The following is a 12,062-nucleotide window of genomic DNA, read 5'->3' on the forward strand; positions in this document are numbered from 1 at the left end:
GTCATGGATTTTATCAATATATTTGATCAATAACCCATTTCCTATAGTCGGAGAGAAAAAGGAGACAATGAACAAGTCAAACAGTTATAACTGTGGCAAGATGCACGAGGCAAAATGCCTCGAGCATCTGTTCACAGACTTTATTTATAGAGACATGGGAGTGGAGAGAGAGAGAGAGATTGTGCCTGTGTGGGAAGTCAAGAATGTGTGTGTGTGTGCCTTGTGTGGGTGTGTCTGAATAAGTGAGCATGCAGAGAGGCATAGAGCAATACATTTACATTCAGTAGATTGAGTCCATGATCAAGAATTAATAAACATAAATGTTTCCATAACACAGCATTCATGTGAACTTCTATAACTTGTTTCAATTCACTAAATTCAGTTGATTTGAGCCTGGAAACCCCACAAGCTCAAACTTTAATCAAACAATAGATTTAGCTTCTTTTTGTAAGTACAGGAATTAAAATTAATGGTAAGACTTTATTCAGAGGTGATGCTATGGGAGGAATGAGGGTTTCTATGGTGATAAAAGTAAGACTAATTTCAACAGGCTTTATGCAGCAAAATATACTGAAACTTACTTCTGATGTTGGTCAGGTTTAATTTCTACATCCAGACTAAAGAAAAGAAACAGACAAGTAGTCACACAGAACTAAAGATACATTTTATTAACAATGCAAAAGGCAGAATGGGTGTTTCTGGTAGATGAGGCCTTTTTGAAACAAATCTCAATCATACATGCAGAACTTTTAAAACAGAAATGCAGCTGAGATCAAATGCAGGTACTCAAGGCACCACGGCGAGCAGCTTCAAATGCAGTAATCAAGTGTAGGTTTTAACTTTTATCAGTGTTCGCTTTGCACACCGTTCATACTTTAGTGAAAATAACAGGTAACACACCACATCTCATTTTAATGATCAAACCCAGGTGATTGTGATTGCTTAGATTCATCAGCATTCTCTGTTTCCTTCTCTACTAAACATCAACAAACATCGGAGCAGTGAAGTGACGCTTATTCTCTGTGATGTCTAAATCTTAGTTTTCATTCACATCTCATTACTCATCTGAAAATCGTCCCTCACTTCTAACATCTGACACTTTCTTCTGCTCTCAAATGCCTGAAAAAGCAAAACAAAGAATCCTAACTTCAGTGAAGTCCACATATGTGATCACAAAGCCTCCTAGGATATGGCTGCTAGTCTGGGGTTAAATTCATGTCAGTGTGTTTTAATTTAATTCAGAGAGCAGTGTCTTCAGAGCCAAAAAGTTGGGTGGCGATGGCCTGGTAGTCAGCCACTGGAGCTCTTCCATCAAAATCTGAAGGCAGAATATCTGCTTCAAATTCCTTGAAGTAGTTTTCCAGTTCTTCACCGTGAACAAAGACCTGTAGGAGGTGAGAAGAAGTTAAAGCTTCAACTGAACCTGTCAGGAATAGATCCTAGCCTTTGTTCGTACCCTCTCCAGAAGCTTGGCCTTCATGAAGGGTTTGACCACGTTGTACGTGGTGGTGAAGTACCAGGGCTGGTGGATCACATGAACCGCTTTGAAACGGGCGGGGAACGAGTCCTGCAGAAGCAAACAGGCACAATCATGAAACAGCTTTAAAGACCATGTTCACTCATTTTTTCAACTCTATGAATGCACTGTGAGTCAATCTCAGTGGAAAAAAGCTCTGGCACTCCTGTTTCAGGAATTAAGTGAGCCAGAGCAGAGAAGAGCAGAGGTCGACAGAATTTAGCGTCTTATTTCCTGATATTTGGACATCTCTCCTCTGATTGGTTAACACCAATGTGACTCTACCACTGACTCTGTTTGTTCTGCAACATTGATGTTTGATCTCCACAAATAACTCATGCCTGAAGGAGTTCTGCCATGTGGTGGAGTTGCTAACGATAAATGCTTGCTTATACTAGTTGAGATGTGCTCTGCTTTCTCCTGGAGGCTGAACCAACAACAGCCTTCCTCGATGAGATGCCATGAAACTTTATTTGACATTGTGACATAGATCTGTCAGGCTCTCCCCCGCCTATTTTCTATCAGAGGCAAATGCATGAAATAGGCGTAGAAGACTATTTTCATATTTAGCCTCCATATTAAACTCAGAGTGACTGATCATATTTTAAAAATAACAGGTAAACCTGGCCTTCAAGGTTAAAAATTAAGGAGTGTTCAGAGATGGGTCTGATCTTACCTGCAGCATGTCCACCATCTTTTTGAGCTCAGCCGTCTTTATTCCTGAGGCGTGCTGCATGGTGAAGCCTTTGAAATTCTCAATCAGGACAAAGCCATTGATCTGAGTCTCCTCATTTTCAAGCAACTTCTCCAGGATCACACAGTATGCTCTCAGGACCTGTTAAAGATGTGAAGGTGCACACTTGGTTTCGTTGTTTTGCTTCCATGCAACCAGACTTTCAAGTACTCTTTTAAAATGGTCTTCGTTGGTTGCTCTCCAACCTTACTGAAAGGTTGAACTTTAGCTACTTTCTTCTCATTTTCTGTCCAGTCCTCATTCCTGACCGTTACATAATATTACACAGTTAGTCTTAAATGTGAGGAAAGTGGGAAAAAAAAGAACAAACGTCAAAACCATAAAGATACTCTATCCTTAGGAAATTAACAATGTCTTTGACAAATTAGAGGAAATAACAGCAGATACCCAAAACAGGAAGTGAGAGAAGCCTTGTCTGTCACTCGATCATCAAATACTTATTAATCTTTAACTCACTGGTGGAAAAACGTGTCAAACTGTGCTCTTTTTGGTGTTTCTCATAGATTCAATTAAAAATGTTGTGTTCTTTTGACAAGTGAATATGATCCAATGTAAAACTGGTTCTTTGCTGAGTTGTCTGTTGTGCGTTAAGAACAATTAATAATATCTTAGATTAACAAACACAAAGGAAACATTTCTTTGAAAAGCAGCTGGACAAATAAAAAGTAAAAAAGCTGCCAAAGTTCCAGAGAAAACAAAATTTTTGTGATCAATCTAATGGGCCATTCCCATCTGTACCGGGTCGGCCCGGGCCGGGTAGCCCCAGTCGGCCCCAGCCTGGCCCGGTTGATTCCACACATCCTTGTCTTACGCCCATGTGGGCTGATTCTACCCACCAATCAGAGGCTTGCTCTAATGGAAGGTGTGAATTTGCTGTCAGCAGTGGGTGTGTTGGCCCTGGTCGGCCTGAAGCAGACCCCTTCGAGAAGAGGGCTGAGAATGAGCCTTGGTTGGCCCGGAAAAATACCAGGCCACCCAGATATGTAAACAACCTACGCTACCCGGCCCGGGCCGACCCAGTACAGATGGGAATGGCCCATAAAAGATCACAGTGTACCTCATCAAAGGTGATCTCCTCCAGGTCCCAGTTGTCGATGTTGAAGAGCAGGACCACATGTCCATAGCGGTCTCTGCTGGGCAGCACTACGGGGTATCCCGCCTCGATGGTGCTGCGGACAGCCTCTGGGGTCAGGTTCTCAAACAGCTCTGGATACTCCTTCCTGAAGCGCACATAACCTAAAGGATCCACAGAACACACTCTTTTCTGTATGCCAAAATAAATACGTGGTTACATTTAGGAACCAGTTGTTAATTTGGGTCGCTGCAGGCTGCTGGTACCAAACACAACGACAGTACTACCTCAGTGTTGAGCCTCATGGTGCTCACTTAACCAGCAGTAAAAAGAAGTGCACGTGTGTATAATGAGTGATTATTCAGTAACAAGTTTCCTCCACATTTCTCTTATGCACCTTCAAAGAAGAATAGGTCATTTAAAATAAACAACACATGGAACAATTTAACAAAAAAACTGTATTTTCTTGAATAATACCTCCACGGGCGTTTAGCTGTGTGCAGAATGAAGAAAAGCTTTATTTTAATTTTTTTTTAAAAGTCAAATATTTATTTTGACAGGCACGACACTGGGTTTATATTTATATCTACCAGCCAATAGAGGGCCACAGTGCGCTCAGCACAGTGAAGATGGTCCTATGGAAAATGGCGGACTCAGCAAGTCAAGTAGCTGCTTCTGAGCCCAGCACATGTCGTTATCCTTCTCATAAGAGGAGCGACCATTAAAGATCTAAAACCAGAGTGAGTTTAGGCAGTGGCGGTGCCAGGGGGCGCTAGGGGGTGCTCCTTTTCTGTGGCCGTCTCCAAGTTTTGGTCCTCCACCACCTCTCTTACCCATGGTGTCCCACAAGGTTCTGTGCTGGGGCCTCTGCTCTTCCTCCTCTATCTGCTTCCTCTTCAGCACATCCTGAGCTCCTTCAAAGGAATCTCCTACCATCTTTATGCAGATGACATCCAACTGAACATCTCCTTTAAGCCCCATGAGATGTCTAAGCTGCAGCTGTTACACACCTGCTTAGACTATCTAAACCTGGATGGCTGGGAGCTTTCTTCAGCTGAATGAAGATAAGACTGAGATCCTCATCTGTGCCCCAGACAAGCTGCTTCCCAAAGTCAGAGACTCTCTTGGTCAGCTTGCTTCCCACACCAAACCTTCTGTCAGGAATCTTGGTGTGACCTTTGACCCAGCTCTCACCCTGGATTCTCATGTCAGTTCTCTTTTTCACTCTTCCTTCTTTCATCTCAGGAACATTGCTAAGCTGAGTCCCATTCTGTCCTGCTCTGAACTTGAGACAGTTATCCACACCTTCACCTCCTCACGCTTAGACTACTGTAAATCTCTTTTCACGTGTCTGAGCAGAGCCTCCCTGAACTGTCTACAGGTGGTTCAGAATGCCTGTGCTCGGCTTCTGACCGAGTCCTCCAAATACACCCACATCACCCCGCTTCTCCTCCAGCGTCACTGGCTGCCAGTCAACTTCAGGGTTCATTTCAAGATCCTGGTTCTGGTCTATAGGACCTTACACGGACAAGCACCAGCTTACATTGGTGATCTTCTTAGTCCCTACACCCCCAGCAGGTCCCTGAGGTCCAGTGATCAAAGCCTACTGGTTGTGCAGCACCAGGCTAAAGACCAAAGGTGACAGATCATTTGCTGCTGTGGCCACCAGACTCTGGAACTCTCTCCCCCTGAGCCTGAGATCAGTGGACTCAGTGGTCTCCTTTAAAAAGCAGCTGAAGACTCACTTGTTCAAGCTGGCTTTTGTATGACCTTCTTCGACCACTCTCTCTTTATTCTGCCCTCCCCACCTATTCCACCTTCCTCAGGATCCACTGATTTCCCTCTTTCCTATTCACTCTCTCTTTCTTAACATTTTTTAATCACAATTGTCTATTTTTGCTCATTTTAAATATATTTTTAAACATTTTCTAAATGCTTTTTTATATTTTTACATTTTTTGTTTTTGTGAAGCGCCTCGTGATTTTTATCTTGAGAGGCGCTACAGAAATTATATTTTCTTCTTCTTTCTATAGCTACCCCTGGATTAGTCATTGCACCCCCAAGTAAATATTAGATTTTTTTTTTACAATTTAATTTGAATTTAACATGTGAATGTGATCATATTTAACATACAAAACAAAAATAATCAGTAAATTATCATATAGATTGTAAAAACTTAAACCAAAACAGGAAATGGATGTTAACCCTTGACCTAATTTTCCACCTGCGAACGAGTGAAAGGTAGAGCTAGTGGTAAAATTGATCGGTTTTTGTTGCCCAAATTTCCACAGGTTCAGTCAGAAACGAATGAATCTTTGGAAGTGATCTCAGACCCACAAAAACCTACGGATCTGGATGAAGAGAGTCAACCCTCAACGGCCACATCAGTCAAGGGTTTTGCCGCTGGAAATGCTAACACTAATGTTAGCTAACCATGCAACTCTATAGATGTTTTTCTGTGTGGCTGTATGTGTTTATGATTTCATGGAAAATTCAGCGATTGTTCATATGTTTATGATGTATATTAATGATTGTTTCAGGTGTTGTTGAGGTTTTGTGCACGCATGTGTATCTGCTAGTGTTGAAGGTGTTTTAGAGAACAATAGGTACGCATGACCACTTCCTTCATAGCACCCTCAATAAAAAGACTATCTCCTCCATAGCACCTGCAGAAAAAACATTTCTGGAGCCGCCACTGAGTTTAGGTGGAGCCTACAGCAGATGGACCCAAATAAAACATTTCACATATCAGCAGCAAACCGGGTATCCCGATGGCGGGAAGCCTTGTTCTGTTGTTGCAACTACAACCTCCACTAGATGTCGTTTTGGTGTTCGTGTTCCATGTTCTACCTATAAAGCCAATACTAAAGGGCTAATTGATTGAGTTTTAAGTGCAAATCAGTTAGTTTGAACCAGTGTTTCCCAACCTTTTTGACTTGTAGACCCCTGAGTCATTTTCTTGTACCAAGAGTACCCCCTTAGTCAATCGTGTTGACGATTCCCCAAAATTTAAACCTAACTGATTATTACATGAACATCATTTTATTAAATCTCCCTAAAGCTGAACCACGTCTCACTTCCCGTCTGGCTCAGGTGAATTCTTTAACAATCCTCGTGCAGGGTTCAGAAAAAATAGACTGTGTGGAAACTTTCTGGAGCTCTGCAGATGGATTCGCACCACAGCTGTTGTAAATGCTCTGATTGGACCCCATGATTTCTGATCCTTGATAAACTGGATTGTATCCATTCTGCATTAGGTGTGAATGAGGTTTCATGCCCTCTCTCAGTAGCAGCTGCAGCCCTGCTCTGATTTTTCCCTCATGTAGTCTTTCTTAATCCAGGACTGAATGTAATTTAAAAAACATTTAACGTTCAAAACCTATTTTATAAAATAAAAAACCTTTCAAGAAGTTTTTATGTTGTTATGATTCATTCTTCAAACAATGCAACATAAAAGTTATTATTAGAGGTCAGACCCTCGGTGCACCTCAGCTGCATGAAGAGATGAGGAGAGAGAGAAGCTGCAGTAATAGCGTGAGTGTTTTTAATGAGAGAAACAGCTGCAGATGGAGATTTGTCCAAACTAAATCAAAGGTTTAGAAGCCTGTGAGTTCATCATGTGTCAAAAAAACTGGATGACATTTAAGGGAATTTGTGTTGACGAGTTATTAACACAGATACGACTTTATTGTCGACAGAATTATTTACAGAGGATGTTCCTCTGTTCAGCATCAGTAATTGACGTTACCCCATCTTCTTTACAAGTACTCCTGCATCCACACTGCTGCAGCAGCCTCCAGTCCACAGCTGATGCAGCTTACGGTCTAAATTGATAATTGATAATATATGAACCCTGAATTATCGTCCATCACTTTATTTGAGCACTCACTAAGCATAACACATCCCAGCTCAATGTTTTATGTTTTTAACCAGGGCGGGTGCTGTCGCGAACCCCCGTAATGCGCTCATGGACCACTAGGGGTACGTGTACCCCTGGTTGAGAATCACTGGAGAGAAATCAAGCCAATCATCTCTCAGACCGACTCCATCAGCTCAGGTTCCTAGCTCAACAGAGCTTCTACTAGTAAAATAAACCTGTTGTCCAATTTGGACACAAAGAAGGGCTTTGTCAGTGGGAATTCTGCAGTTTCTCTAAGCCCCCAATTAATGAGCACATGCCTGACTGTCTCAGAGAGAGAGAGACAGGATGTGCACAACCAGGAAACAAAAGAGAGCTCATCCTTAATTACTGAACCTATCAGAACACGTCTGCAGAAACCGAACCAAAGCACATGGAAGCTTCAGGGACTCAGTTGTCCTCTAAACAGTACAAACCATTTCACATGTCATTGCTGTCTCTGTCACTCACTCACCTTTCATGAGCTCATGAGCTCTGGTAACGTCAAACTTTCGTGCTCTGAGGAAACGGAGCAGCAAAGAGTCTGGTTTGTGCCCAAAACGTTCCTGCACCAGTTTGGCCATGTCGTCTCCTGCTGCTACCTTCTCTTTGATCATGGCACGGAGGTCCTTCAGCGAGGACGCCCGTTTCTCATCTGTCTCATTCAGCTCATCTTTCGCCTGCATGACACATTAAATGCTTTAAGAATTGAGCTCGTGTCGGCAGGATCTAACAATTTATGAGTATTCTGATCATTTCTTTAAGGTGTTTTACCTTTTGGATAGTGTGACCAGGCAGTTTGTGACATGGCCCAAACACCGGCCCATGATCCTTCACTGTCAGGTGCTCCAGCTTTGACCTCATGGCCTGCTCCTCCTCTGAAACCATACGGAAAGTTCCAGTCTGCAGACGGAGGAAAGGTGGGCTCATTTTTTATGCATATTTTCATTTGAACATCAAACCAGAGATAAAGCTGAGAAAGCACAACCCCTCTGAGGACAACATCTGGATAATCTGCTTCACATGACTGCAGAAAAGGCGTCAGTAGGAGGGTCCATCTCAGAGCCAGCAGCTACTGGCACAAAAACAGCACTAAGCAGCGTCATGCGCTGACAGTTTCCTGTTATTTAACCACTGAGCCGTGGCCAGACTCTGACTCAACCAGAAACAAGGATAACTTCACAGAAGGGTTTGAACTTACAGCAGCCATGGTTGCAGCCTCTCGCAGCAGATAGCCTGCACAGAAACAGAACATCAACACCTCAGAAACCAAAGGCTGTCTACAGATTTGATTAAAAAATGGATGTTTTGTTAAAACTATCAAGGATCCGTTGATTCATTGATTCGTTAACATCTAGGAACTTGGAGAAAACAACTCATTTCAGAACAAAAAATGATAATAAATTGTATTTCAGTTGAAGAAAATTTAAATCTTAGTGAAAATTTTATTTCCATGTGGAAAAATCTCCTTTCCCCCACTCAAAAACGCTACAAATCTTTTATCTCTTTTCTCGTGCTTACAGGCAGAAATTATTGTAGTCACTGAAATATTTTACCTTTATTTTCTAAAATAAATAAATAATGCTCTTATAAAGAGTCTCTGCTTAATTAAAAACCGTTGATTAAATCTATTTTATTGTGAAATATTAGATTATTTAACATCAAAAGGATTAGAAGTTTGCATTTAATAAGATTGTCTGTGCTGACAGTTAAATTCATAAATGTAACAGTTCATTTTTGTATTTTTATATGTAATCAGCACATTTAGTCATCAACATAATGAATATAGAAATATGTTAAAAACAGAACAAATCTTAAGTGAATGAAGATAAAAAATATAACAAATCAAAGTTTTATTTGTTATTGTGAGTGCACCCAGATGTCTTGATGCCTAATCCTTAAATGTGTCCAATGTCCCTTTATCTGTTCTGAGTTAGTTTTAATCAAAGAGCTGATCAGCCTTACCTTCAGCAGACGGGATGGGAGAGACACACGGAGCGGTGGAGGAAACAAACGTGGCAAAGAGAACCGCAGGAGGGGAGGGAAGAACTGGAAACGTCACTCAAAGTAGGATTAGACTTCACACACTGGATTATAAATGGCTAATCTACCAAATGACAACTATCTGCTGCAGAGGAGGAGAGGAGATGGTTTTGATGATCATCAAAGCCAAATCTGTGTTTTCTCACCTGTATTTTGTTAAGTTTCTTCCTTTTCCAAAGTTTCTTTGTACGTTTTGTTGATTTAGAAAAGTGAAATATTTAAAAATGTCTATATACTCACTTCATTTGTGCATTGTTTCTGTTTTATTCTTAAATTTGGTTTCTGATTTCATGGAATAAAACATAAACAACAAAAAGGAAGGTAAAACAAAAGATGAACAAGTAAAGTATGTCCCATTCAGACTGAATGTGACAATAAAATTAATATATTATTTTCATCCTGAGACTCCTGTAGCCTGTTATGGGAGCGAAATGACCCCCTGGAACAAAATCCGTACTCCTACTTTTATGTTAGACATTCCTCTGCACATTGTTTGAAGTTGTCCTCAGTGGTGACCTCTTGTTTTGTGTCCCAGACGATAGATTACCCACCCATGACTGCACAGCAGCGCACAGACTGGCCTCTGTAGGTACCATCATTAATTACACTAACAATTAATTAACCTCTTAAATGTTTATTAAACTGTACATTTTTGCAGTATATTTACTGCTTGTTGAATGTGAAATGAATTGTTTTAGCCATGTTAACAGGTGCTATTCTGTTTTGAACGACCCTCTTGGTCTAACTAATTTCAGTTATTTAGGTTTATCTTCATTAAATGTGATGTGATGAAAATCTATTATTTCACCTTATCATGGATGGGAATAATGGTTGTGGCACTTTTGTTGATCAGGACATATAAAACACACTCTGATGATGTGATCAGTCATAATTACAGTTTAGTTCATTTTCTCCTGCATCTCTTTATCTGTCCACTAGATGTCTTCAGGTTTCCTGACCTTCACAGATCACAGTTTGTGTGTCACACAGCTGCTAAATCCACCATGTGGCAAGTCTCTTGACGCAATAAATGATAAATAGTTGTAATCGTACCTGGTGAAACTGCAAACAGCAATATGAATATATCTGCTGAAGCTGCAAGCAGCTATGTTTGTGCAACAACAATTATGTAACCTCCCCCCTCCACTAACCCCCCCTCAGCTCCACACTCTCCCTCACTCCCCCCTCTCAGTTACATCTGACCAGGTGAGGAGAGGACTGAGGTGGCTTAAAAGCAGAAAAGCTGCAGGTCCTGACAGGATCAGCCCCAGAATGCTCAAAGACTGTGCTGACCAGCTTTGTGAAGTGGTCACACACATGTTCAACCTGAGCCTCCATCTGGAGCATGTCCACATCCTGTGGAAGACCTCCTGTGTGGTTCCAGTTCCCAAAACATCACATCCCGGAAAACCAGATCACTACAGACCTGTTGCCTTGATCTCCCATTTGATGAAAACTATGGAGAGACTCATCCTCACCCATCTACGTTCAGTAGTGACCCCGGAAATAGACCAAACGCTATTTGCATATAAACCAAACATGGGGGTGGATGATGAGCGGTGCAGGAGTGGACGAACATCTGACTGCATGGGCCATCAACTACCTCACCAACAGGCCACAGTACGTGAGGCTGCACAGCTGTGTGAAGTGCCTTGAGACGACTCTTGTCGTGATTTTGCGCTTTATAAATAAACTTGATTTGAATTGAATAGGCACGGCCATTGTTGGCTGCGTGTCTGAGGGGAATGACCAGGAGTACAGGTCAGTTATCATGGACTTTGTGGAATGGTGTGAGCATAAACACCTTCATTTGAACACCAGTAAGACAAAGGAAGTGGTGATTGAGTTACAGAGAAACACTCCTCCTCACTCACCAGCAGACATCCAGGAAGCAGACATTGAGGTTTTGGATACCTTTAAGCACCTGGGTGTACTTTATTCGTGGTTTTTAGTGGTCAAAGGTTACAATTCTAGCCTACTGCCTATGTGCATATACATGTACCTTTGTTTTTTTTTTCTTCAAACAATTCCCTTAAGTGCTGATGCTGCTGTAACAAGTGAATTTCCTCACTGTGGGATCAATAAAGTCCATTCTATTCTGTTCTGTTCTATTCTATTCTATTCTAGTCTATTCTATTCTATTCTATAAACCAGGGGTATTCAGTTTTGGGTATGGAGGGCTGGCTTCCAGAAAGTTTTACCTCTGCTTCAACACACCTGATTCCAATCAGCAGGTAATTAACAGGCTTCTGCAGAGCCTGATGAGCTGCTGCAAGGGTGATTCACCTACTAAAACAAGTGTGTTGGAGAATAGAAACCATTAAAATGTGCTGGATACCGGCCCTCCAGGACCACAGTTGAATACCCCTGATGTAAACACAATCAGTTTACTGAAAATACAGTAAAAGTGAAGGCATTAAAAGTTTTAGTTTTTTCTCTAGTCTGTAATTACTCACCTTTTAACAAACCTCTCACAGCTAATAATGAAGTAGACCAGAGCACTATCAACAGTTATGATTAATTTATCACAAACTCTACAGGCCAGTGGACATTGATGATATAATCCACCGTTGTAAGTTTTTGTTCAACCAAATAAAACTAATTAACTGATTTAAAAACACCCACATCATCATCATCATCCCCATCATCTTCATTGTCATCGTCATCATTATTATTGTAGCGTGATGGATTTAGCTACATATTATTAAATAATCAATACGATGTGACATTCCATTTAAATATGAATTATCAATCTGATTGGTCTTTGAATATTTACCTT

At 41.3% G+C, this 12,062-nt stretch overlaps 1 protein-coding gene across 1 annotated transcript; it reads right to left on the minus strand.

Annotated features, from left to right (window-relative positions):
• Window positions 1-642: 642 nt before the first annotated feature.
• Window positions 643-9,292, minus strand: rlbp1a (retinaldehyde binding protein 1a). Its single transcript, XM_054732317.2, has 8 exons — window positions 9,206-9,292; window positions 8,442-8,476; window positions 8,015-8,143; window positions 7,716-7,920; window positions 3,328-3,506; window positions 2,193-2,351; window positions 1,457-1,567; window positions 643-1,385 (listed from the first exon to the last, which is right to left on the minus strand). The coding sequence occupies exons 2-8, from the start codon at window positions 8,448-8,450 to the stop codon at window positions 1,239-1,241; spliced, it is 939 nt and encodes a 312-aa protein (XP_054588292.2). The 5' UTR covers window positions 8,451-8,476; window positions 9,206-9,292; the 3' UTR covers window positions 643-1,238.
• Between the last annotated feature and the right edge of the window lie 2,770 nt (window positions 9,293-12,062).

Source organism: Nothobranchius furzeri, chromosome 9, assembly GCF_043380555.1.
Source record: "Nothobranchius furzeri strain GRZ-AD chromosome 9, NfurGRZ-RIMD1, whole genome shotgun sequence".
NCBI lineage: Eukaryota > Metazoa > Chordata > Actinopteri > Cyprinodontiformes > Nothobranchiidae > Nothobranchius > Nothobranchius furzeri.

Coding starts and splice junctions, on each gene's coding strand:
- rlbp1a (XM_054732317.2), bottom strand. Junction 7,921..8,014: donor CTGGTCACACTATCCAAAAG/GTAAAACACCTT, acceptor TGTGTCATGCAG/GCGAAAGATGAGCTGAATGA. Junction 1,568..2,192: donor AGATGGTGGACATGCTGCAG/GTAAGATCAGAC, acceptor TTGCTTCTGCAG/GACTCGTTCCCCGCCCGTTT.